The following is a 27,861-nucleotide window of genomic DNA, read 5'->3' as shown; positions in this document are numbered from 1 at the left end:
GTTGCTGCTGATGACTATGTCTTCAATGGCTTGGGCCCAACATATCTGCCTATATGCCATCACAGCTTTAAGGAAGTTCTGGGAAAGTCTCTCATAAGTATACCACCTATGTGCCAAATCAGGTCAGGTGCAGAGAGACACTCTCAGTAGCTGCCACATGATTCTGGAGTTCTATTTCCCTGGAGATGCTCAGTCTGCATTCCAGGAGCAATATAAGATCCTTTGGTGGAGAATAGGGCAGAAAGCCTACATCATTTTTACCCACCCTGAGCTCTTGAGTGGGAGAAGGTATAAGCACAACTAATTAGACAAGAATCTGGGCATGCACATCCTCAGTCACTGTGAATGAAAACATGCTGCAACAAACAACTCTTTGTTCCTCCATAACAACAAAGCATCTCATGTTTGTTCAGAGACTATGACGACAATTCTCAACACATTTCAACGAGTTTCTCATATTGTTCAGGCTTTCATCGAGCCTAAACTTTCAACAAAAACTAGCATAACAATGTCTGCTAAATACATGTTTAAAGGTTCAATTTCCATAATGCCTATAAACAATGTTCCCTCTAAGCTGTGGACAAAAGATTAAGCACTGCAGCTAGGTAACCTCTTCAAGTATAGTTTTTAAAAAACTCTTTCCACTAGGAAAGTATTACTGCTGTTTGTTATACTGTCACATAGGGCGTTCCGACAACTAATTTTAACCTGTTCCTGGAATGTTTATCTCACTATTTAGTTGTTATAGTCAATAGTAAAAGGTTCCCTTGCTCGAAAGCTTAACCTGTTCCTGGAATGTTTATCTCACTGTTTAGTTGTTATAGTCAATAGTACCAATATGGAATTCCCTTCATCATACGTAATTAACTTATTCGGATGGAGTGTGACTCTGCGCAGTATGACTGAAAATTTCATCATGATTTTCTCTTCTGCTGTAATTACGGTGAGCTGCTGAGTTTTCTCGAGCTCTCTGAAATCACTGAATAGCTATTTATCCAGCAAAACAGTGAAAAGGGAACCGGGGGGGGGGTCTCTCCTTTCAAAAGGATGCAATGATTAAACGGAATGAACTGTTCTTGGACTGTTGAGGGCCTATTCAGGAGAAGAGTTATAGTGGTAATTATTAACAATAGCCTTATCACTGGGTAAGTCTTCCACTGATAAGCACCATGTTTATGTTAAAAACTTTAATCCAGGATAGAGAACCAGTGTCAACCAATCCACACAAGTGGGCTATTTAACGGCAGTTGCAATTATCTTCTAAGAAACTGGATTTCATGCATAAGCTCTACTGAAGTAGCTGTTCAATCACATCTGTTTCTGGACTAATGGTCGGTATACTTTAAATGGGTTTATAAAGGGGAAGCCAACAGGGGTATACTTGAAAAGTTGGAAAGAATGTGCTCATGGTTGAAAACGTAATTTGAATAACATGATGGTGGCCATCTTAGGGGGGAAGGGATAAAATGGGGGAGGGGAAGTATCAAAAAGTTGGAACTAAATTGTAATGTAATAACAATATTGGGATACAATAAAAATTATTTTTTAAAAAAACATGTTTCTGGACTCATCACTAAAATTCTACCTGATTCATTCAGAATATTTTCAACCCGGGGAACTCTTGCCCCAGGAATGTTATGTCCCCTTACACTACTTTCTAATACAGGATTCAGGCCTTTTTCTTTTTCTGAAAAAGAGGAGCTGGAACTCTCAAGAGGGGATACAATAAAAATTATTTTTTAAAAAAACATGTTTCTGGACTCATCACTAAAATTCTACCTGATTCATTCAGAATATTTTCAACCCGGGGAACTCTTGCCCCAGGAATGTTATGTCCCCTTACACTACTTTCTAATGCAGGATTCAGGGCTTTTTTCTTTTTCTGAAAAAGAGGTGCGGGAACTCTCAAGAGGGAAATGAAGTTTTCAATCTGAAAACTCATGAACTTTGAAACATTCTTTAAAGAATTTTGTTGAAGAGGTTCCGGAACTCCATCCCGGCACATTCCCCCAGGGAAAAAAAGCCCTGGCAGTATTCACGTTGATGCTGGTTTAAGCATTATATGCGACCACTACCAACTCAGGCTAAAATGAAATAGGACACCACTCATTTTGAGAACCCACCTTTAATCAGGACTGTGAAAGGCAGCTCAGGGGATCCTCAAGTTCATTTAACTGGGCTTCAACAATCAGTCATAATGCCTAGTGAAGATAGGCAAGCAAAAGACGGACGGGGGAAATGACCAATCCTGTGGCTGACACCTTGCGTATTATACTTACAGTACGATTGCGACCACTACCAACTCAGGCTAAAATGAAATAGGACACCACTCATTTTGAGAACCCACCTTTAATCAGGACTGTGAAAGGCAGCTCAGGGGATCCTCAAGTTCATTTAACTGGGTTTCAACAATCAGTCATAATGTCTAGTGAAGATAGGCGAGCAAAAGAGGGATGGGGGAAATGACCAATCCTGTGGCTGGCACCTTGCGTATTATACTTACAGTACGATCCTATGAAATCAGTGCATTTCTTAAAAGTTTCCATCTTGAATGGGCCAGTTAAAACATGTCACTACTTCAGAAAAATTATCAGTTTGGGGAAATGCAGTACACATGCCAATATCTGCATTTTCCCCAAGCCACTCAGGCAATCTTCTTGAAACTTTTTTTGAAGGACACTATGGTTTTTGAATATCTCGTGACATCTACTGCATCCTCATTTAGATACAGAAATAGTAGACTTCGAATCTCTCCTTTGCAGAGGAACCCCAAAAGAATTGTTTTTGAGGGTTCCTCCCCACTTTTGCATTGGAAGATACTCCATAACATCTACACAGACACTCAGGTTAGTCTATAGCAGCAAAATAAAGCAATCTTTAACTTTTTGAAGTCTTTGGGTGCTCCTGTCCTCCTGTTTTATTTGACCATAGTCTCTAGGACAGGGGTCCCCAACGTGGTGCCTTTTAGGGCCATGGTGCCTGCTGACACCTTTCCTGAAGTCTGCTAAGTGCTTTTAGAAAGTGGGTGGGGACTGAGTGGGGCTTTTGCCCAGCAAAACTTCTGATTGGCCACTGGAAATTTGATTGGCTGTGCAGAGTTTTTTTTAAAAAGTTGCTTTGGCATCAGCTACCATCACTGCACAGGGAACTCCACTGTGTTACTGAAGGTAAGCTGTGGCAGCCATTTTTGGTTGGCCCCACCTCCTGCGGCAGCCATTTTGTAAGCTGTGGCAGCCATTTTTGGTTGGCCCCACCTCCTGCGGCAGCCATTTTGTAGCTGCACCTACCACACTGTCAGAATCCCTAAGGTGCCTGCAGACTCAAAAAGGTTGGGGACCCCTGCTTGAGAATATCTTTATTATGGAATATGCTCAGTCCTGCTGCAAGCAGAGATGAGGAGTGTGAATTCTCTCTGTGGGTGCTGCTGAGTTGCATTCATATGCTCCTGTTCCTAGTCATCACCCTGAGGACTGACTCCTCAGTGGCAGAAGCCATATTTTCAAATCGGAAGGTTCCAAGTTTCATCCCCACCCATCTGCATCTCTTTTTTTTAAAAAAGGCTTTCAGGAACAGGAGAACTGTGCCTATGAGAACAGACAACACTGGGCCTAGAAGGATCAACGATCTGACTCAATAGAAGGCAGCTTCATCTGTTTAGGCATTTCATGTCTCTGACCAGATGCACAGTGGTGGCTAACAGAATGAAAAGAAAATCTGCTAACAACATTAGTAACATAATAAAACTACACTTAAATATATGTCACAATTCTAAATGTTCAAGAACACAAACTCCTGAGCAGATCTTCAAGGACACCATGGCCAAGACTGAGCGCTTTTCTCACCAAGCCTATCCCATTCTGTGACATCTTTCCTGATGGATTCCATTGACTGTTAGGTACCGCTGCTGCAAAGGAGGACACATTTCAAGACCTGGGAATGATGACCAATCCTCCTCCTCCTAGGCAGAGCTTCAAAGATACCTTCATGACCACAACTGGGACTGAGCTCTAGTCCACAGATTTATATTGTACTAAAATTATATTATTCAGATAGTGAGCTTGCTTGGGAAGAGCAATGCGTTTTAGGAAAACTGCTGTAAACTCCTCTGAGCCCAAGATATTAGAGCAGGACATAAACCTAAATAAACAAATAAATAAATTTAAGTGGCTTTTCTATAAACCATCATTTGTTTCCAAGTCTTCTTTTGAATTTTAGTCATTTAATCAAGTGTGACTTCTTTTCTGAAGCATTTTAGTTGTATAAACAAAAGCAGCATAAATCACACAGCATTTTATTACAGAGTCAGAGATAACATTTTAACGGCAACATGAGTTTCACTTTTATTTCAGCTATTCATACCTACCTGCGTGTCGGTGAAAAGGAAAACCATATCTTTGTCTTCCACCCCTGCCATTTTATATAGCTTCCTAAGGTCTTCGTGAAACGTGTCGTAATTGTAACCACGGCTCAGTTCAATCTGAAAGCACTTGTAGCCACATATGTGAGAAGCCAGCCTAGTTAGGGACTGCTTGCCCGTGCCCCCTACGCCCACCAGCAGGGCATTTCCCCTTTCCTGGCGGATCATTCGAGCAATCCTATGGAGAAAAGAGGGGGGGGGAATTAAAAAAAACAGGTTGCTTACCTGTAACTGATGATCTTCGAGTGGTCATCTCTGCACACAAGCTGGATCGATCGGCACTGTTGCAAGCTCTTACCAGATTTTCGCGCCCAGACCTCGGGCATGCACAGGAACCCCACCGCGTATGCCCAGAGGGTTGGGTGCGGACGTCCCGCCAGTTCCTTCAAACTGCCGCAAATCAACCCCTATGAAAAATGTAGAAGCTGACAGCAGCAGGAAAGGAGGGCGGGTGGTGTGAATGTACAGATGACCACTCAAAGATCATCAGTTACAGGTAAGCAACCTGTTTATCTTCGACGTGGTCTCTGTGCTTCACACCCATGGGAGATAAGCGAGCAGTGGCCTACCTGGAGGAGAGTGCTGGCAGGTCCTTACTGTGTAGCCGAAGACAAGATGTGACATCCCATGTTGGTACTAGAGTTCATACGGACGTCTAGGGCATAGTGCCTTATAAAGGTGTTAGGCGTGGCCCACGTAGCGGCTTTGCAAACGTCCGTCAGGGGAACTCCCTGGAGGAAGGCAGTGGAAGCTGCAACAGCTCGAGTTGAATGGGCCCTGATCGGGCCAGGCAATGGCTGTTTGGCAATCAGGTAGCAGAGGCGGATGAGCCCCGCAATCCACTTTGAGAGGCGCTGAGCCGTGATGCAAGTCACCAGCCTTGATGGTGCGTACGAGACAAACAGCTGGGAGTCGTCTCGTTGGGCGGGTTCTGTTCAGGTAGAACAGGAGCGCACACTTCACATCCAAAGTGTGTAACAGTCTGTCCTCTGAGGATGTTGGAGCCGGAAAGAAATCCGGGAGGAAGACCTCTGCCTGTAGGTGGAATTCTGACACTACCTTTGGCAGGAACGAGATGTGACGGACGAGGCGGACACTGTCTGGCATAAAGGACAAGTAATGCGTGTCATGTCTGAAAGCCAACAGTTCTCCAACTCGCCTCGCAGAGGTGACAGCAACAAGAAAGGCCGTTTTCCACAACAGGAATTTCATGTCGCAAGTTTCGAGTGGCTCAAAGGGTTTCCTCATGAGCTGACGAAGAACTAGAGGAAGGTCCCAGGGAACAACAGGAGTTTTGACAGGAGGGTAGAGATGCAATAAACCTTTTAAAAAACGTTTTGAAAGCGGATGTGAAAACAGTGTGCATACATCAACTTGAACATGGTAGGCCTAAAGTGCGGCCAAATAAACTCTTAACGAGGAGTGGGAAAGTCCCAAGTCAGCGAGGGACAGGAGGAATTGAAAAACTCTCTCGAGACCTGTGGAGGTGGCTCGAGGGGCCTCGTCACCCAAGGAGGAACAAAATCTTTGCCATTTGTAATGGTAGGACTTCCACGTAGTAGGCTTTCTGGCATTTAGCAAAATATTTGCTACGCGGGTGGAAAACCCGTTGACGTTATTCTCCATGCTGTCAATTTCAAGCAAGGTACGTCATGATGTAGGAAAGGGGAGTCGGACAGGAAGAGGAGGTCCTGTGCCGGAGGGAATTGGTGGTATATTCCTGCCGACAAATCGAGGATGGTCGAAAACCACGGTTGTCTCAGCCACCATGGGGTTATTAAGATGTAGTCCGCTCCGTCGCTGATGATTTTGCGTACTACTCTCAGGAGCAGGGGTAGCGGAGGGAAGAGATAGAGAAGTTCCCTGGACCACGGATAGAGGAGACCGTCCCCTAGAGACTGTGTGTCCTTGCCACCTCGGCTGCAGAACAGAGGGCACTTTTTATTTGCCCTTGTGGCAAAAACATCGACTTGGGGAAATACCCACTTGCGGAAGAGTAGGAGGAGGTAGATTGGGTTCATTTCCCACTCGTGGAGACTGAGGCCTACTCGACTTAGATGGTCTGCCTGCATATTCAGGCGTCCTGGGATGTGCGTGGCTATCAAAAAGATGTTGTGGGCGATGCAAAGGTCCCATATCTGGATGGCAAGGTTGCAGAGACGTAGGGAGACCGTGCCTCCTTGTTTGTTGATATAGCTGAGTGCAGTGGTAATGTCTGTGAGGACCATAACACATTTCCCTTTGATCATTGGTAGGAAGCTTGTGATAGCGAACTGTATTGCAAGCAGTTCCAGGAAGTTTATGTGCCGATCTTGTTCGTGGGTGTTCCACTTGCCTCCGACACAAAGTCACATCATGTGTGCACCCCAGCCCGACAGGGAAGTATCCGTGGTCAGGGTAATTTGGGGTGATGGACGATGGAAAGGCGCTCCCTGGAAGAGATTGGAAGGGACAGTCCACCAAAGTAAAGAGTCTCGTAGGTAGGGAGGGGTTAGGACGACGGTATGTGTGTTTTTTGTTGGGTCGTACTTGCGGATAAACCACAGTTGTAGATGACGCATCTTTAGTCTGGCAAAGACGAGGACTGACATACTTGCGGCCATAAGGCCGAGCAGTCTCTGAATTTGGAAAGCCGTGACTGAAGGCTGGGTACGGATGACATTGGTTAAGGAAATTGGTACGGACGACATTGGTTAAGGAAATGATGTCTGCCGCTGTGTTGTGGCAGGTAAGCCATGCATGTCTTGGAATTCAGTATATCTTTGGACTGGATGCAATTGAGACTTCTCGTGATTGACCGGTAGGCCTAGATTTTCTAATAGTGCCAACGTCTTGGTGATGTTTGAGACCAGGGCATTCTTTGAAGGCACTACCAGGAGCCAATCGTCGATATAGAAGTAGATGGAAATCCCCCTGAGACGGAGGAAAGCCACAACCACAATCATAGTCTTTGTAAAGACTCTTGGGGCGCTTGACAGGCCGAATGGTAGGGCTGCATATTGGTAATGCTGTTGACCAATTGCGAAGCGTAGGTATTGTCAGTGGGAGGGGTGGATGGTGAGGTAGAAGTACACGTCTTGGAGGTCGAGGGTGGCCATCCAGTCGTGTTTCCGCAGAAGTGGCATAATCTGTTGTAAGGACACCATGCGGAAGTGGTTCAGAGCCCTTAGATCTAATATGGGTTGAACGCCTCCATCCCGTTTTGGAACTGTAAAATAGTGGGAGTAGAATCCCTTCCCATGGAGACATGGTGGTAGTGGCTCGATGGCTCCCTTGTGTAGAAGGACAGACACTTCTAGAAGAGGTGGGGAAGGGGGTGTGGTGACGAAGACCGATGTAATGGGGTTCTACTGGAATTGGATACGGTAGCCGCGGGACATGATGGATAGCACCCAGTCATCTGTGGTGATATGACACCAGGCGTGAAGTAAAGGAGACAGACGGGTGTGAGCTGACTTGGTGGAAGGGAAGTCAAAAACCCTGTTTGGAGGATTTCGCCTGCTTGGTGCGGGAAGATTGTTGCCCAGCTCCAAAACTGGGTTTTTGGAAGGTGGGTTTTTGGCCTCCTGAAGATGTATGTGGTCTCCGTTGTCTGTCAGGAGACTGACAACTTGGGGTACGCTTTTGCCAGGGTCTCGACCAAGCGCGGGGACGGTATTGTTGTCTCATGGAGGATGACATATCTCTTATCCATATCTTGGAGTATGGAATCAGTAGTGCTGTTGAAGAGACCGAGGCCATCAAACAAGAGGTCTTCAACATACGACCTAGTATCTTGAGGGAGATTGGTATTATAGAGCCAGGAATGTCTCTGCAGAGCTATTGCAGAGGCCATAGTCCTTGAGGGCGCGTCTAGGGCATGTTTTGACGTGTTGATCTGCTGTTTTGCCAACACTATGTCTTCCTTTTGAATAACCCTGGCTGCCTGAAGCTTATCTTTGGGAAGGTGAGTTAGGATTTCAGAAAATCTTTCCCACAGAGTGTATTGATACCTGCTCATGCAGGCTAAGTAATTAGTGGTTTTTACTCCCAACACTCCTGTGGAGTAGAAGCGTCTGCCAAAAGCATTCAGTTTCTTACTTTCCCTGTCAGAAGGTGCAGAGTGTGTTCTTTTGGATATGGAGGATGATGTGACAACCATCGAGTTTGGTTGAGGGGGGGAAAATAAAAATTCAGCTCCGGTTTTCTGGACTCTGTACATGTGATCCAGGCGTCTTGTCGACACTGGGGCTGATGAAGACTTTTCCCAGGGTGCTTTCGCGGCTTCTAATAGAACCGTAGACATAAGCAATGCCAAAGTAGTGGAGGTATCCAGCTGCACGATATTGAAAACTGCATCTGTCACCTGCGGGTGATGTTGGACGACAGAGAGGCCTAGAGAATGGGCCATTCTCTTGACGAGGTCCGTATACGATGTGAGATTGTCAGATGGGGATATGGGAAGATCCTCAGTGACAGCCTGGTTAGGAGACTTGTGGTCAGGTGTGAGCCTCAGAGGCCTCCGTACCCTAATCCTCTTCCGCAGAATCAGAGGAGTCCTTGTCTGGCATTTGTACCGGAGTGACCTGAGTTTGACTGGTTAAGGATTTTGGTCGTACAACTTGGGGATTGGGAGGACGACTAGGTTCCGGATTATGGTGGGAAGGGTCGTTAGCAGGAGGATGAGACAAAGATGCCGAAGGTCTCGACTTGCAGGGCGACCGTGATCTGTGGGCAAAGTGGGATGAATAATTATCCCAGTCGGAATAGTCCGCCGGAGTCAACCATGGCATGGAGGGTGGATAACCCCCATAAAGATACCTAAGTTGTCGTTGATCCCAGGACAACGGTGGTGGTAGTGGGGTAAAAAGACTCGGGGGGATCGACTTCTGGACCGTGGACGTCTCGGAGACAAAGCGGCAGTCTGTCTTTGAGAGCATTCCCTATAATCTCGGTCATCGATATCAACTGATTGAATATGCAGACGTGGAGGGTGACGCTGCGTGCCGCTGTAAATATGTCGATTCCGATACTGTCGATGTTAATGACGGGGAAGGAGATGGAGAAGGCTAAGTCATCCGATACTGTCGATGTTAATGACGGGGAAGGAGATGGAGAAGGCTCTGCATCCATCTGATGACTTAGGAGCTCTACCGTCTCAATATTGGAGTAAGGACGTTCCACTTGGTGTATAGGGGAGTCCAAAAGTTGAATGGTTGGTATCGGCGGAGGGGCTTGGGCCTCCGGTATCAATACAACCGTAGGAGCGGAAGGCACTTTAGGGGCATCACCCAGTGCACGCACCACTACCTTCCCCTTCTTTGCCACTTTCAGGGGCTTAGAGGAACCCTTTTTTGCGGACTTATGCTCCTTACTTGGCTTGGACTTTTTTTTCATCGGCGTGGAAGCGAAGGATTGCACCATCGACGCCAGTGGTTTCTAAGTCGGTTGAGCGATATTGGAGGAAGGCCTCGATGCTGGAGCCGTCAATGTTGAAGGCCTCTCGGACTCCATGATTGACGGAGGATGTAATGCCGCCTCAAGGAGCGCCACTTTCAGGCACGCTGCTCGATTTTTTCTTGTCTGGTTCAAAAACCGAGCACAGTGCCGACAGGACTCAGGTCGGTGAGACTCCCCCAGACAAAAAAATACAGAGGGTATGGCGGTCAGGTGGAGCAAGTTTACTACCGCAACCCTTGCACCGGTTAAAAAAAGCCCCACTTCTTCTCCATAAAAATAAACAGTGAAGAAGAAAGAAAAGGTTGGGGGGGGGTAACCCGAAGGCCAAACTGAGGTAAACCAGCAACCTCCCCCTCAGTGGAAAATAAAGGGTTTTTTAAAAAGTTTTTTAAAGAACAAAGAAAGAAACACTAAAGAAAAGATAATAAAGTGAGGAAAAATCCGAAGAGCTATGAGGCAAATAGCCAAAAAAGCGAACCGATCAGACTGACGAGGAAGAGGTCTTTCCAATGCAGTGGTAAGAAAGGAACTGGCGGGATGTCCACGGTGGGGTTCCTGCGCATGCCCGAGGTCGGGGTGTGAAAATCCGTTAAGAGCTTGCTACAATGCCGACTGATCCAGCGCGTGCACACTAGATCCCATGGGCGTGAAACACAGAGACCACTTCGAAGATTATTGATTTATTTGCTATGTTCACTGACTGCCTTTCATCTATAATTACTCCAAACACAGTTTACAAGAAAAAAGAATTAAGACCGCTCACGGTTAAAACCCTGGGGGGGAAAATGTCACAGCAATGGAAAGAAGCACTAGGTGCGGAGTGGGGGGAGCTGTTCAATCCTTTCTCCCACTCCCTAATATTTCTGTTTACCAAGAAGAAGAAGACAAAGAAGACGAAGAAGACGACGACGAAGAAGACGAGGAGGAGGAGGAGGACGAGGAGGAGATTGGATTTATACCCTGCCCTTCACTACCCGAAGGTGTCTCAGAGCGGCTTACAAACTCCTTCCCCTTCCCCTCCCCACAACAGACACCCTGTGAGGTAGGTGGGGCTGAGAGAGCTCTTGACAGAAACTGCTCTTTTTCAAGAACAGCTCTTATCAGAACTACGGCTTGCCCAAGGTCAATGTGTTAAGGCCCCCCCCCCTCCATTCCCTGGATGTGCTGCATACCACACCTTTGCAGTACTGGAGGATGATTTCCCAAGTGTGCCAAGCCTCTACTCAATGGGTTTTTTTTACTTCTGAAGTTATTCATAAAAGCAAGAGCTCGGTTTTCTAACCACCACTGTTACTCTTTTGAGATTTTGTTAAAAGCGGAGCAGACATACACCACTGCAAAAGATCCAGAGGTTCATATCCCTCCTTGCATTTTGGAAATCTACATTCATACCAAGGGCTGCGTTAGTAGTCTCCAGCCGAGGAACAGCAGTGGCTCTAACAATGAACAGTTTTCTTTTGCTTAAGTCAGAGAGTTAAGCTACAAGCTACATGCACTACAGAGTGTGTGTCTGCCCTTTCGAACTTGTGTCTGGAAATGTCCAGAACAAAAAGCAGCTGTGGAACGGATAAAGAGCTTTCCCTGAATCGCTTCCTTTATATTTACTCAGTTAAAGCAGAAGATCGTAAGAAGAGCCCTGCTGGATCAAACCAGTGGTCTATCTAGTCCAGTATCCTGTCTCACACAGTGGCCAACAAGTACCTCTGGAAGTCCAACAACAGGGCAGAGAGGCTGGGGCCTTCCCCTGATATTGCCTCCTGGCACTGGGATCTAGAGGTTGACTGACTCTAAAGGAGATTCCCTTTAGTCACCATGGATAGTAACCAGTGATTGATTTATCCTCCATGAATCTGTTTAATCTCCTGTGCCTGTTACCACCTCTTGAAGCGGGGTGGGTGGGTGGGTGGGATGTCAGTTTTGCATTAGACACTTGCACATAATGTACAGTTTGACTCCGAGGCTCGGATTGTATGATTCTGAGGCAGCAATATGAATCCTTGTTGGAGGAACAGGCGTGTGCCCACCACATTTAAAGAAACATGGCACCTGGTCACTCTATACAGAGGCACATTATATGCAGAGAGACAATCTATATAACTGCCTCCTTAAAAATCTGGGGTTACTAAATGTGGCTTAAGCACACGTAGGCCTTTGTATGGAGTATGAACATCACAGCAAGATTATCTAATAGAAAGCATATGAACTTGGCCACTGAAGCTTAAAATCTGTATTCCTAGTTCTTGGCATAAACCGTGTACAATACAACAATGTGGCCTGTCTATAAAAATGTACACCAGATATAGCAAAACCCTAATTAATTAATGTGTCTTTAAAATTAACAGTGGTTTATTGTTTGGTGTAGTGGTTAGGAATGTGGACTCTAATCTGGGAGAACCCAGTTTGATTCCTCACTCCTCCACATGCAGCTGCTGGTGTGACCTTGGGTCAGTCACAAGTTATTTCAGAGCTGTTCTCACAGGAGCAGTTCTCAAAGAGCTCTCTCAGCCCCATCTACCTCACAGGGTGTCTGTTGTGGGGAGGGGAAGGGAAAGGAGATTGTAAACTGCTCTGAGACTCCTTCGGGTGGTGAAGGGTGAAGTATAAATCCAATCTCCTCCTCCTCCCCCTCCTCCTTCTTGGTATTACTATTCAATTAATGGCAGTATAATGATATTTTACCTTGAAACATGCTCTATGGCATCTTGGAAAAATACTAGCTTCACCTCCTTAGCACTTGACAAATTATAATCATCCAGATAGTCTTGTAAAATACTCGTGAGCTTTTGCATGTCAGTTAGCTCTTCATATACACGCTCAGCTTTATCAAGACCAACCTGAAAGAAATTACGGAGAAATTTTTCATGAACACCATGAAAAAGAAATGGAAATAAATATTCCAACAGATGCTATCTGCTAAGTTACAGACAATTTTTTAAACCCTTTGGGCAAGAATTGCTGCTGATCTGAAGACATATTGGCAGGTTAAACTTTTGGGGTATGAATCTTCCCCTCTCGGGTGAGACTGCACATGTATGAGAGGCACATTATTCGTTTCACGTGGCTGTAATCTTAGTTCTTTTACATTGCTTATTAGAGGTCTCATTCTATTGGTTACATTGACTTGTACTGTAGAATCCACCTTGAGTTTCAGTGAGAAAGGTGGACTATAAATGGAAAAAAAAAATCTATGTATTCTGCATGCAGTCCGTGCATCACATGTAGGAGAGGATAAGAACATGACACTGAGGATCCCTCTTTCCTCTGTTTCTTCCCCAGCCGCATATTCATGGGACCATCATATATACTGAATTTTTAGACAATTCAAAATCCTTTTACATGTTTGCTGAATGCGATATTCATCAGTTCCAGTATAATCACTCTATCATAATGATTATCTAGAAGTAAGAGGCAGGGACTTAATACAGAGCTAACAAAATGCCATTACTGTGGTGGGCAGCAAGTGGAGAAAAATCCTGGATACTGCAGGATATGGAAGATGCTGGATACCGTTTGATCATGGAAGCTGAGTACCGGGTGTCAGTAGTTGCTTTGTCTCCACAGCAGTGTTGTCCCAGTTAAAGCACTGTGCAGCCTTTTCTTCTCATCCCTTAGCCTACACAGTCACGTGCTGTTTTCTTTTTCTAGGCCACGTTAGAACATGATGGGATCCTGGGAACGGGCTTTAAAGTTTATAAATATTCTCGAAAAGAGCTGGATTTTCTTTTCTTGCAATAATTAGTTTAGAGAACATGGGTGGCGGCTTTTCTAAGCGGTCCTCCCAGTCAGAAAGTTGCTGGCTATCACCCCTACCCTTCTGAATGACAGACAGAATAACTGCTGTCCTTTAATGTCATTCATTCTCTTTTCTATAATTGACTATTGCATTGACTCGCCGTGGAACAGTGTTTGTTCATCAAAGCTAAATTGGAGGAGATGGGATGCAAAACCACATTTATCGAGGTAAATATCTGGCAAATGTTTTTACTGAAGTTTACCCCTCAAGGCCTGGGGGACCGCTCCAGGAAAGATTCCAATGCAAAGGAGCAAGAAAATCGTATCAACATGCCTTTCCATATGCCTGTGCCATGGCCATCTGCTGACCAGCTGTTTGCTTTCTACACTGATTTAATCTGTCAGCTCTGGGGTTGGTTCAGGCCTTACTCTTAAATATGACAGTTTTTCAGAATCTAACGGACATTTCTAATTGGAAAACACCGCAGCCCCTACTAGAGGCATCAAAACCCAAAAGAATAATTTCCTTTTCAAGAAATGTACTGGACTGCCAAAGCGAACCTCACACCCTACTCTTAACTTATTCTGGTAATGTGTAGCTAGTTGTACCAAACTATTCAAGTGAATGCTGAAGATCCTAGCTGGCCAGCTGCAGAGAAGTTCACTGCAGAAGATAACAATAACTGAGTGTTTTAGTAAATATATGATGGAAGGCTGCCAATGACAGTCTCAAACAGGTTCTTTTTGTTGCCCCTCAGGGAAGAATATTTGACACAAAACTCATTGGGTCTCAGTAAACTGTCCTATTTCTTGTGCACTTTAGAGATTAGTCCTCATTGCTGTTCCCTAGTTTGGTGTGCACCTCCCATCAGTTTTTGGCTTTTTAACTGTGTCCGATGGTCAAGGCTTAGGGACTACCATTCAGTAATCCAGATATCCCAGGAAAGAAGGACAGTTGTATCCTTTGGCAAAGCAGTACTTTTTATGCTGCCTGGTTAGTAACTCTTTAGAAACAGGAATGCTCAAAGACTGTACAGACTAGCACCCAACAAGCCATTTCTGTGGGCCAAGTGCACAGGATGCTGGGGATCCATTGGTGGATCTCCAGACATGTAGTTTAGCTGTGAAACTCAATTGTAAGGGAGGGAAAGTGTAGTCTGGATCAGGGTGCACACTGGAGAAGGAGGGAATAACTCTTCCCTGATTGGAAATCCAGGCTACTTTAAGTTCTGGTAGGGAAAAAGACAGGAGTTACAGAAGTACAGGTCTTTTCCCCCTAGTGGGGCTTAAATCTCTCCAGACAGGCCATAAGTCCTCCCTTCTCAGGTTCTGATGTGGTTCCTAAACTCAGATAACACAACAAGTCTGTTATCCTTGGAGCACTAGAATCTACAGTAGCAGGGAATGAAATTTATTTTATTTATTTATTTATCCTTAGATTTGTATCCCTCCCTATCCCGAAGGCTCAGGGCGGCTAACAAGGGCACAAAGTGCCAAGATTAAAACAGTAAAAACACATAATATAAAACAGTAAAATACAATAACAAAATCTCAGTGCTCCATTTGTCACAAGATGGGGTAGATCTTAGTCCCAACGGTAACATTCCCAAAGTCTGTCCTCCTTTTCCTGCCAGGGGCACCTCGCACCCCAAAGGGACCAGATAGTAGTGGTGATGGTGCGACGGTGCATAGGTGGCAATGATGGAGTAGTGGTGGCGGCGGCTCCTACTCGAAAGCCTGGCGGAAGAGCTCCGTCTTGCAGGCCCTGCGGAACTGAGAAAGATCCCGCAGGGCCCGGATCTCCTCCAGGAGCTCCTTCCACCAGGTAGGAGTCGCCACCGAAAATGCCCTGGCACTGGTCACCGCAAATTTAATATCCCTGGGGCCTGGAACCTCCAGGAGATGATGACTCCCCAACTGTAGTGCCCTTGGGGGAACATATGGAGAAAGGCGGTCCCTCAGGTAGGCTGGACCCTGGCCATAAAGGGCTGTAAAGGTAAGAACCAGCACTTTGAAGCGAATCCAGTATGCTATTGGCAGCCAATGCAGCGCTTTCAGTGCAGGCTGAATGCGGTCCCTCCTAGAGAAACCCATCAGCAACCTGGCTGCAGCATTGTGCACTAGCTGCAGCTTCCGGATTTGCGACAAAATCAGAGTGTTATGTGAAGGTTTTAAAAAACCTGCCTGATATTAAAATAGCACCTCTGTGATCTCATCCATAGCCAGGGTGAAATGTGTACAGTTCAATTGTTTTACATGAAGAGGGGTGTTTTTTTGCCACAGTGCAAGAAAACCTTTTGGACTTTTATAAACATGTCAGAGGAACACAGCAACTTTAGCCATAAGACAAACACTGCCACCCCTTTCACTTTCCTAAAGTTCATGATGTTTACACAGCAGATTTCATTTGCTTTACAACACAGCACATTTGGCATTTATACATCAAAAATAAGAGTAAGATTCTAGAAATGTGAAATCCTAAGAGTGGCACTATATAATAGTTTCTGCTGTGGAACACTCACCTTTAAGAAATCCCCGAATAGGATAGGTTTTGATGCAAATGAGTCTGGATCAGCTGAGACTCCAAAATGTTTGCCTGCAATTTAAAATCCTCAGGTTAACTTGATTATTTTTAATCCATCTATGCAGTGTGTTTTTACATGTCAGAGGTGATCTATATTGGTAGAGTAAGCATCCTTACTGGCCATATCAGATAACATAGAGTAGAAATATTGTTTATCTTCGTTGCTGATGAGACGGTCATGAAAAACTCTCTGGCACTCATGGCAGAAAAGCCTGAATATCTGCATCTGATCTCGAACTGATCCAGAGTCGCACTGCAAGATGCCTGTAGTGGAAAAATACAGGAATAATATTGTCACCTGTCAGCAGTCAATACTACTAAAAAAAAATCAATTAAATGTCAACCTTCCCCACTCGAGTCCTTGCTGCAACCACACTTGCAGAGTAATGACTTATTTGACACTGTGATTATGTTCCTCAAAACAGAGTGCGAAGCAATGCTCCCTCTAAGCTGTGGAGTCTTGTGAGCACAAATTTCTACTTTGTGAGCTACTGGCATTAAAGGTGTGAGTGAGCGATTTGGCTAGTGCATAAACTGGTTTGCTCTGGAGCCATCCTTCCTGAGCTAAGACAGAAATGTGTGAGCCAGAGGCTAAAAAACTGTGAGCTAGCTCACGCTAACTCAGCTTAGAGGGAACACTGGTGCTAAGCGAAAGAAACTCTGTAAGAGGTACTGATAATGCTTGTTCTAATAGGGATGCAGTCACAGTTATCACCATTTCTCGCATATGAATCACATACGAGGCAGCGGCTGGGGGAAGGGACACCACCAGATCATTGCCTCGGTCAGGCTCTTGGGCTGGGGTGTTCCAGGAAGCCTCTTCAAGGTCATTTCCCACATCACGGTACCCTCCCAGGAGAGCTGCAGACACCCTGTGAGCCCTGCTGCTCCCACTCAGGACCCCACTCCTCAGCCCTGCAGGGCTTTCACAGACCTCTGGCACAGTTGGGAGGTGCCCGTCCCACTCACAGGAGCACCACATCACTTTCAGCCCAACCAGACGTACTTCCAGCCAGACCGACTGTGTTGCGGAGCTGTCCCCCAAGCCCTTCCTCCACAGGAGGAAAAATAAACAAAATTTATTTACTTCATTCATCTGTCGACTTTCTTCTTCTTGAGATTCAAGGCAAATTACAGAATTATAAAAGCAATATAATAGAGACCAGTACGTTATGTACAGCAACCAATGCAGTAATATTGGATCACACCATTTAAGAAGAAGGAAGAAAACAAGTATAATTAGGGTTGCCAGGTGTCCAGTTATGGACTTGGGCAGTCCGGTATCTTCACTGACTGTCAGGGGGAAAAACAAGACAAAATACTGGACACTTAAATGTCTGGTATTTTTGCAGTGTTTTCCCCAGGCAGTCAATGAAAATGCTTGTCTCTGTCTGGGTGAACTGGCAACCCAAACCCAAACAGAGACGCCTGCTGTTTGGGCTTGGGGCAAGCGCTGCCAAGGCAGCCTGAGTGCAAAGCAGCAGCCTCTGGGTGCTTCTCCCGGGTCAAACAGCATGCTTAGGGTTACCATTCCCCCAGTGGGGCCAGGGGATCACCCGATTTAAGGGACCCCATCTACTACAGCCCAGCTGTCTCGCGGGGAAGCCCCACCCCCTAGAAGCCCCCTCCTGATGCTGGTGCAATGACGTCACCCAGAAGTGATGTCATCATGTTTCCGATGTTGGGGGCGATGCTCTAGGTTTTGGGCAGAACTCTATGGTTTTGAGGCCCAAAAACCCCATAGAGTTTTAGTCAAAACCTAGGCTGAGGCCAGACTGGCAGTATAAAGCACGCAGGAGGCGGGGCAAAAAGACCCGGACCAAGTTGTGCCAGGGATTCCTGATCACACTGCACCTACTGATGGAGCAGCATACCGGGGAGGAGGCGCAAGGGAGCGTTCGCACAGTTGGCCCGCCCCGGCAGAGGCGCAGCTTTAAGCAGCTGTTTTCCACTCCGGCGACACTCGCCTATCCGCACAGGCGCAGCAATGTGGCTTGTTTGCGACTTTTAGCACGCACACTTCCGGGAAGCGGGATCAATGCGCTCTCCAGGGTTTTGCTACTGCTTTCACCCGCTACTTTTTTAACACGGTAGGGAATTGTCATAGGACGGGTTGAGTATGGCTGGGGAACGCCTGACAGCTGTGGCTGTGTGAACTGGCCCCTTTAATCCGTTTGTGAAATGTGGCTGTATCGGGACAAACTGCCAGTCTGAACTCAGCCCTAGAGCGTCGCCCCCAATGTTAGAAATGCGATGGTGTTACTTCTGAGTGATGTCTGGCGCACACCCCAGAAGAACTACAGGGACAATTGGGACTCCCCCTGCTGGTAGCCAGGTGGGACCTGGCAACCCTAAGCATGCTTCACGCTGTTTGCACTGGGAAGAGGGGAGGCAGAGCCAAACCTGAACACAAAACATCAGCTGCGGCTGCTTCACCTTGGGGCTGGGGGTGCTCCTCCCAGTGCAAACAGCGGGAGGCAGCGCCAAGCCCAAAACAGGAGCTTGCTGCTGCGTCTCCACACTGCGTCTGGGTGCTCCTCCCAGAGCAAACAGTGTGAAACGTGCCGTTGGCGCTAGGAGGAGGGAAGACAGCGCTGAGTGCAAAATAAGAGCCACTGCTGTTGCTTTGCGCTCAGGCCGGGTGCGCCTCTCAGCACAAACAGCACACTTTGCACTGTTTGCTCTGGGAGGAGGCAGAGCAGAGTCTCAGTATGTCCAGTATTTTCTAAAAATATATAACCGGCAACCCTAAGTATAATGGACCTAATAAAGTAGAAGGGGTGCAGGAAAAAGAGAAAACTGCTGAATTTTTTCCCACAGGCCACTGAGACGAAAACCCTGTCCTCAATATAAAAAGCGCCCTCCCACACCATTCTGTTCTGCCACATTCCTATTCCCTTTGTAAAAATAAATACTTGAGAGACACTTACATGAAGGTTAAAGGTAAAGGTGAAGGTTCCCTTGCTCGAAAGCCAGTCGAATCCGACTCTAGGGTTGCGGTGCTCATCTCCGTTTCAAAGCCGAAGAGCCAGCGCTGTCCGAAGACATTTCCGTGGCCATGTGGCCGGCATGACTAAACACCAAGGCGCAGGGAACGCTGTTACTTTCCCACCGAAGTGGTACCTATTTATCTACTTGCAATTTCTTGCTTTCGAACTGCTAGGTTGGCAGGAGCTGGAACTAGAGATGGGAGCTCACTCCATCATGCGGCACCCGGGTCTCGAACTGCTGAACTACTGACCTTCCACAGCCTGCAGTTCAGCGTCTTAACCTTTTGAGCCACCGCAGCTCCAACATGAAGGTTAGTTAGGTAAAAAAAAGAGCCCTAATGATAACTGAAGATTCTGAGGACTGAATCACAGAGGCACTGAAGACTCAAATGATGGCTTGCTTGTGTGAATGGGCCACCACAGAGCATTCGCCAAGAAAAGAAGTTGCGTATCACCTGTCTGATCAAGCACAGTACTTTTTCGAGTGGGAATAAGAGTATACTCGTGATGGACATACTACTGGGGTGGGTTGGGGAACCTGAATTCAAAAGGAGCCTCTCTCCTCCTCCCCGCAGGGAGAAAATAATAAGCAGAGCAAATTGTGCAGCGTTTGTTTCAGCATGGTATCTCTTCTCGACTCCATTCATTCACTTGCAGGAGGGCCCTGTGCCCAAAACTGTTGCCAGGCTGTGATTTCTCCCTTGAAAAGGATGAATGAGCAGACCGGGAGAATCATCAGGGGTTGAGTGATGGTGCGATAAGGGATCACGTGATGTGCTAAATGAGCCCTGAGTATCTCGCATATCTGGCTTCAGATTGAAAAGTGACCCACTGAAACATGTGAGACTGCGCCGAAACCTGAAATACACTAATAAGGTAAGAAACTCCGCTTCTACAGCTGCAAGATGCATTGGCAATAGCAGCAAGCCCTCTAATGCCTTTTATGCGACATGCTGAGCAGGGCTGGGAACCGTCTGTTTACGCACAGAAGGGAGCCCGGATTCTAAATATATGCACAGCAGTGATGGAACACACCAGACAGAGCTACGGCGGCACCCTAAGAAGAGACTGCAGTAACTGCCTCTCATTACTCTGGATGTCAGTGACAATTCCAATCTAAAAGCAGGACTCCCACATATTGTCTGTCTGTCTGTGTGCTACACAACTACTGAGATGGAACGTAAATAGAGATGAAGATATCAAGAATATAGACAGATGAAAGTCAGTTCATCCAATTTAACATCCTGCCTTCAGCACTAGACAACCCTCAGAAGACTGATACCCATATATTTTCCAAACCTGTTGTGCAACAGTATAGAGACGATGTTGGGGAATCCTACGAGAATCAAAAATGCAATCACTTTATGCTGTGAAGCATGAGATTTTATTTCCTTTACTAGTTTAAAATGGATAGCTACGGCGACTAAAAATTGTCCGGCTACAGTAAAGCAAAGCAGCTGACAAACTCCTGGAGCCTAAAAATCCAAAGGGTGGCCTTACATTAGGTAAAGGTAAAGGTTCCCTTGCTCGAAAGCCAGTCGAATCCGACTTCTAGGGTTGCAGTGCAAAGAGCCAGCGCTGTCCGAAGAAATTTCCGTGGTCATGTGGCCAGCATAACTAAACACCAAGGTGCACGGAACGCTGTTACCTTCCCACGGCATTTGTTGTTGTTGTTTAGTCGCACAGTCGAGTCCGACTCTTCGCGACCCCATGGACAAGATCTCGCCAGGCCCTCCTGTTTTCCACCGTCCTCTGAAGTTTGCTCAATTTCATGTTCCCACGGCATAGTACTTATTAAAGTAAAGGTAAAGGTTCCCTTGCTCGAAAGCCAGTCGAATCCGACTTTAGGGTTGCGGTGCTCATCTCCGTTTCAAAGCCGAAGAGCCAGCGCTGTCCGAAGACGTTTCTGTGGTCATGTGGCCAGCATGACTAAACACCAAGGCGCACGGAACGCTGTTACCTTCCCACTGAAGTGGTACCTATTTATCTACTTGCAATGTCTTGCTTTCAAACTGCTAGGTTGGCAGGAGCTGGAACTAGAGATGGGAGCTCACTCCATCACGCGGCACCCGGGTCTCGAACTGCTGAACTACTGACCTTCCACAGCCTGCAGTTCAGCGTCTTAACCACTTGAGCCACCGCAGCTCCATAGTACTTATTACAATTGTTCTAAAGCGTATTCTCATCGTTACTTTAGTTGCTCTCACTTTTTTATATTAAAGAAGGGCACACACAGACGGCAGGGGAAAGCTCTTCTGTAATGAGGCATTCCAGAATTTTGAATAGCTCAAAGATTTTCCCTTGAAGAGAATATGAACTTCCTCAAAACCATATCGCATAGATGTATGCAATACATTTCAGGTTTTGATCACAATGGAAACCACCGGATGATGATGGCACAGAGCATAGACCTTGAAATGGGCTGTTCTGTGCAGGACTCATCACAGATCGAGAAACAACTGGGTAAGGGTTAAGAAGGTTAAACTGAATGTCAAAAATCTCTTGTTTTAAAACTCTGTTCTTACCAAGAGTAACCCAGGAAATTGAGAATTAACACATTTCACGTCTGGCAACTAGCAAAATACAACAACAAACAGTACAGCACACAGTAGGAAATAGCAAAGAAAAACAGAAAACAACTGTGGGAGGCATGTTTTGGTCCTGTTACATAGAAGCAGCCTTTAGAGGTGCTGACTAGAATTTAGGAGACCTTGCCCAATGTTGAAGAAACTGAATAGCATTATCCTATAAGGAAATGGAATGAGGCTCCCAATAGTTGTTCTTTGTTCCTGAGGAAGGCCCAGAAGTCTGAAAAGCTGAAAATTACCTAGGAAAAGTGTTGGATATTTATCTTGTATATTTATACTTTGGACTCTGTATTTTCCTATTATGGATCTTGTTGGCATCTGTATTTTCCTATGAGGGATTATATGAATCGATTCATTTCAGACTATATATATGTTTCACTTTGTTAAAGTCTCCTTTTGTATATTTTCGGCGGGATATTTAGCTCACAGTTGTTTTCTGTTTTTCTTAACGAACAAAATACCCCAGTTTGGACTAGAATGCAGCAGCAGCAGTGGAAGAAGGTAAGTAAAAGAACACTGGAAGCCAACTTGAGGGCCAAGACTTTTTTAAGAAAAGAAGAAGAAATTGGATTTATACCCTGCTCTTCGCTACCCAAAGGAGTCTCAGAGCGGCTTACAAACTCCTTCCCCTTCCCCTCCCCACAACAGACACCCTGTGAGGTAGGTGGGGCTGAGAGAGCTCTGACAGAAACTGCACTTTTTCAAGAACACCTCTTATCAGAACTATGGCTTGCCCAAGGTCAACCAGCAGGTACAAGTGGAGGAGTGGGGAATCAAACCCCGTTCTCCCAGACTAGAGTCCGCGCACTTAACCACTACACCAAGCTGGCTCCTTTAACAAGTCAGGACCAGGGAGGGGGTGATTCAGGGAGTACATGCTGCTCAAAAAATTGGATAAATATACTCCAAAGGTCATTTCAGCTCTGCAAAACAGCATTAGGGGAAGGCAGGGGACCCTCCTCCACTCGTGCCACGGTCCCAAGCCAATTACCACCCCACCCCCCTTCGTTTAAAATAATGTTTCCTACAGCTGCTGTGTGGAGACTCGTTAAAAAAATGTATTGTGTCGTTTGGTCATATGAGTGGATTCTCATAGTCATATAGGTGTCTTACAGTGCAGTTCAAGGCAGAGACACACTCTTCTAAGCTCACAGATGTTAGCAGGCTTAGAAGGGTGTAACCGTGTATAGGATTGGACTGTCTGTACCTCTAGCACAATTTAAACATTCCTATTTGGATGCAGCCTTATATATTTCCATCTTGAAGAGAGATATTTGACACATAGCTCCTACTCGTGCATATCTACAGTCGGGCTTTGAGTGCATAAATATTGTGGAATGTTGTAAAACTACTGGCATTTGGCATTGCCCGCTGCTAATACGCACACAGAAAAGGGGCTCCAGAGTTACAGCTGCTATGGGGAGCTTTCAACGTCTATATCCAGCTGAGCCACCAAATATTACACTAGTGCGATTACTGGTGTTATACATTTCAGGTGCCACTGTGGACCACGCACAGCGCTCCTGGTTGAGGTACCAACAGCACAACTTTAATTTTACACACTACTGCACTCGTGCTTTCTTCCAGAGAAATTCTGCACTACCGGTAGCTTATTCTTCCCACGTCTCTTCAGATTGGTTTTACTTATTGAGAAATGCACATTAACTTCAAATGTATGCAGTGTAGTGCTTGTTTTCTCCCCGGCCCACAGCAACATGCCAAGATACGCATACAGACCACACACCATGTTAGAAAACACACAATGCTGAAATTAAGAGAGCAAAACAATGGCTGGGGAGAACTTATTAGACGGGCGAATGACTGACAATGGTAGCACGAAACAGGAATAGAAAAATGTGCCATATGGAAAACACACATCTTACCTTGCACGCACTTTGACAAATCACGTAAATTAAATACATAATGGGATTTTGCTGGTGTCGGGAGAAGATCAATGCTCATTCTTTGATATATTTCAACAGCAGCATCCACTATGCTTTTTGCAGTCTGCTTAACTGCTGAAGAGAATTCAGCCAAAAAGCCTTTTAAAATAGCCTAGACAAAGGGGGGAAAACATTTAAAAGCAAAGGAAAAAATGTGTCTTGTGACAGTTCCTCTTTTATTCTTTACAAACCAGCTGTGACTCCTAAATTTTTTTTTTATAACTTGAGCTCTTTGTATCTACAGAAAACAACTCTGTATCGATATAAGCAGATTGCTTTATTCATTGGGTGTACGTGAGTTGTAGTGCACACACAGAGCTTGCATATCCACAGAAGTTTCCTTGCCAGTTCCAGTGGATGCACACTGATGTGGGTAAATGGACCCATGGAATGGGAGACCCAGGCATGCAACAGCACCGTGTGAGCACTGTAGTACCCCACAAGACTCTAGATCAGATAAATGGTTTTACTAAGCTACACTGCCAAAATGGCAAAGGTTTCTTTGGGGTCTTGGGTATCTAGTTGAAAACAGCCCAGGGCCCTCATAATTATCAGGTTCTACGTGTCCTGGATTGTGGCTCAGTGGCAAAGCATCTACTTAACGTGCAGAATGTCCCAAGTTCAATCCCTGGCATCTCCAGTTAAAAGATCCGGTAGTAGGTGATCTGAAAGACCTTGGAGAGCCACGGCCAGTCTGAGTAAACAATGCTGACTTTGATGGACCAAGGGTCTAGAGATGTAAAATTTCCGGAAATTTTGAAGCTCGGAAAAAAACCCTTTTTTTTCCAGTTTTTTTTGGGGGGAAATGGAAATTTTCTTTTTTCTTTTCTAGACTGAAAGTCATTCTGTTACTTTAGGAACATAAAATATGACTATGGACATTTTTACTTGGCATGAAATTATCACAACTAGCATATTAAAAATATAGTGTATCCAAACAATTATTACAAACAGAATACCCACCCACATGCAAAAACAAAACTGAAACCTTTTTATTTTCTTCTGACAATAGCACCTCCTAAAGGAAGAAATGCATCTTGTTCTTGCATTGGAGAGTTCAGTTTGTAACCTAGGACTGGCTTGTCCTCAGTGCACAGAAATTAGATCAATCTGATACCATATATATATATTTTAGAAATGATTTGGAAAATATTTGAACACCTTGTCTTAAAATATTTTATTCATCATGTTAAAATAAAACGTTCCATAATCAATTTCTTTTCTTTTCTTTTTTCAATTTTTTGGAAAAAAACAAAAAAGGCTCCAGGAAAAAAAACGTTTTCCCCCCAAATTTTTCCAGTTTTTATCCGGGCCTTCACATCTCTACAAGGGTCTGATTCAGTATAAGGCAGTTTCCTGTGTTCATGTGACATGTGGAGCCCAAGGCTGCTCCTGCTGGTGAAAATAGCAATGGAAGGGAAATCTGAAGCCCCACCTCCACCCTTGCAATGCTCAAAGCTGTACTGACTGGCAGGGCACTTTGAAAAGGGAAATCTCTCTGTGCACATGTGACTGTGAGTTGTGTCACAACTTGTGTTGCTTGTATTGCTTGGATAAGCGCTAAGCCGGTGCACAGAACATGTGTAAACCAAGGAAATACCCAATGTACAAATGTTACAGGTTTAAAACTCTTATATATAAATGAATTCTAACAGCATTTGAAAAAGGTACTGAGGCTAAGCTTTGAGAAGACTTGCATTCTAAGCCTAACACTGGCACAAATGAAGATCTGCCTCAAATTCCTCTATGCACTGGACCCTTAACCTATAGTCTATGAGATGCAAAAAACCCAGGTTGCTTACACTGTAACACTTGGGTTTGGTGCCTGCACATGAACCCGACCTCAGAGAATGTCAGAGCAAGCCTGTAACATTTGGCGTGCTTTTCTCCAGTGCTCTGGGGAGCAGGCATCAACTGTGCATGCCTGGAGTGGAGGAGAAAGTGCCCTCCCACTCAGTTCCTTTGGACCAGCGCCAGTAAGCCCCATCAACTTAAAAGGTAAGTGATCAAGAGATGCCACCAGTGGGGAAGACTGGGCAGGTGTGTGTGACTGCACAGATGACCACTCGAAGGTCATCAGTTACAGGTAAGCAACCTGTTTATGTTCTTCGTGGCCTCTGTGAAGTCCCACACTTGGGTTGGTGAGCTGAAGTGGAAAGGACGGAGGTTGCTGGCAGCCAAGTCAGAAGGAAAAAGCCAGAAAAACCTGGTGACAGAGGCAGGCTTTTCCCATGCATCTTTGAGGCCCTCTAGGTGGACAGGGAGCATGGGAAGAATAACAGCTGGAGGTAAGGCGGCTTGCACTATTTTATGCATGATGTCAGTCACCTTGGGGGTGTTGGTGGTTATCTGGACCTGCAATGCCTCTGCCATCTGCTTAATAAGCTCAAGGTAAGCTTTGGAGCCCTTGTTAGGAGAGACGGATCCTTGACAGGCAGTGTCGGATCCAGGGCTTGTGTGAGTCAGCTCATCCTTTTCAGAGTCTGAGTCATCCGTCCCAAGAATGGAGGGTTCAGAGGAGGATGTCTGCAGATCTCCCAATAGCGGGGAGAGAGTATGTACGCAGGATGGCTCGACAGTCAGGCTGGAGGACGTGTGTGGAGCAGATCTCGGTGCCAAGGGTGCAGATCGCCATGGTGCGAGCGAGGCAGCTGATCAACAGGGTGGTCGGCATGGAGTGGAACTCTGGAATCTGAGGGTCATTCGGGTGAACCCAGAAAGATGGTGTGGGGAATTGTAGTAAGCCAGCCCATAAGATGGGAAGCGTTGCCGATGGTATGGTCAACCACGGTAAGAGGCCCTATAAGAATGCTGAGCGGATCTTAAAGATGAGTGGGTTCACGCCTGTTAGACACGTCTTGACTGGTGACAAGAGTGGGACTGATGTTGGGAAGGAGACCTTGAACGCAATGAGTAGTCTCTTCAGTTGCTCCCGTGATGTCCAGGGTAATAGGGTGATGCAGAGGCTCAAGCATCATGATGGTGCAAGCTATGCGAGCAACTCTGAGAACGGTGTTCTGGTTGGGCACCGGTGAAGACTTCCCGAGTGTCAGAGGGATGGTGCGAGTCCCTTGAGCCTGACCATTGTATTACCTCTCCTGAGGGAGAATAGCTACGCACCGAGGGAGACATGAAGGGAATGGTGATAGTCCGTTGGCCTGGTGGCAGTTGTTCAGTTGCGGGTGACGAGTTGACCGGTGTCAAGATAGTAAAGGTGGCCGGGAGCGAGGTCGTCGCAGTAGACGTGCACTAGTCCGCCAGGGATGTGTCGGCTGAGCAGGCAACTGGCATTGAAGTCGAAAGACCCAAAATGATTAGTGGCTGCACGGGTGTCGGTATTGAGGCTGGGGTCTGCTTCGACTTCTTCAGCTTCAGGTCTGAGCGGTTCGATTCCAAGAGCCACTTGGTGGACTTTGTGTGCTTCTTCACAGCCAAAGACATCGAACCCCCTGAGACCACCGAATCTCCCCTCAGAGGTGGGGGAGGCAGTGCCACCTGGGCTTGCTTGGTGAACTTGGCACAGTGAGGGCAGGAATCCACCTGATGTTCCTCCCCCAGAGGTCGTGGCTGTCAGTAGATGGTAGTTCAGAGCAGCAGTGATGACACTTCTTTAAAAACACAGTCCCTTCTGTACGCTGTGTCCCCAAGGGGGGGGGGAGTGGGAGAAGAAAGCTAGTTGAGAAAGTCTTCTTTTTTAATATACAGACGAAGAAGAGGAAGACAAAGGTCAGCAAAAGAAGAAGAAGAAGAAGAAGAAGAGATTGGATTTATACCCCCGCCCTTCACTTGGAGTCTCAGAGCGGTTTACAAACTCCTTTCCCTTCCCCTCCCCACATCAAGGAGCTCAGACAAGGAGAGAAAGCGATGAGGTGCAGACGATGTGGCGGTCAAAAAGGAACTGTGTGGGAGGGTGCTTACTCCTCAGCCCCAGGCATGCACAGTCAATGCCTGCTCCCCAGAGAAAAGTATGCCAAACATTAGAGGCTAGCTCTGACATACTCCAAGGTCAGGTTTGTGCGCAGACACCAAATCAAAGTGTGGGACTCCATGAAGAAGATCTGGATGTGGTTAGCGATGAAGTATGCATTTTGCATTTATTCATTTATATCCCACTTTTCTCCATCAGGACTCAAAGCGGCTTAGAACGTTGTTCTCTCTTCCTCCATTT

At 46.0% G+C, this 27,861-nt stretch overlaps 1 protein-coding gene across 1 annotated transcript in view; it reads right to left on the bottom strand.

Annotated features, from left to right (window-relative positions):
• DNAH6 (dynein, axonemal, heavy chain 6) overlaps positions 1-27,861 on the bottom strand; it is a 267,936-nt gene that overhangs the window by 149,692 nt on the left and 90,383 nt on the right. The window contains exons 41-45 of the mRNA XM_015423720.1: positions 23,634-23,805; positions 16,290-16,436; positions 16,111-16,184; positions 12,536-12,690; positions 4,364-4,595 (exon numbers count right to left, since the gene is read on the bottom strand). Of these exons, the coding sequence (XP_015279206.1) occupies positions 4,364-4,595; positions 12,536-12,690; positions 16,111-16,184; positions 16,290-16,436; positions 23,634-23,805 (780 nt within the window). The remainder of the gene's footprint in view (positions 1-4,363; positions 4,596-12,535; positions 12,691-16,110; positions 16,185-16,289; positions 16,437-23,633; positions 23,806-27,861) is intronic.

This window comes from Gekko japonicus, unplaced genomic scaffold, assembly GCF_001447785.1.
Source record: "Gekko japonicus isolate JY-2015 unplaced genomic scaffold, Gekko_japonicus_V1.1 scaffold48, whole genome shotgun sequence".
NCBI classification, from domain to species: Eukaryota; Metazoa; Chordata; class Lepidosauria; order Squamata; family Gekkonidae; genus Gekko; species Gekko japonicus.
Note: the sequence above shows the minus strand (reverse complement) of the source record. Positions and strands in the feature narration are given on the sequence as shown.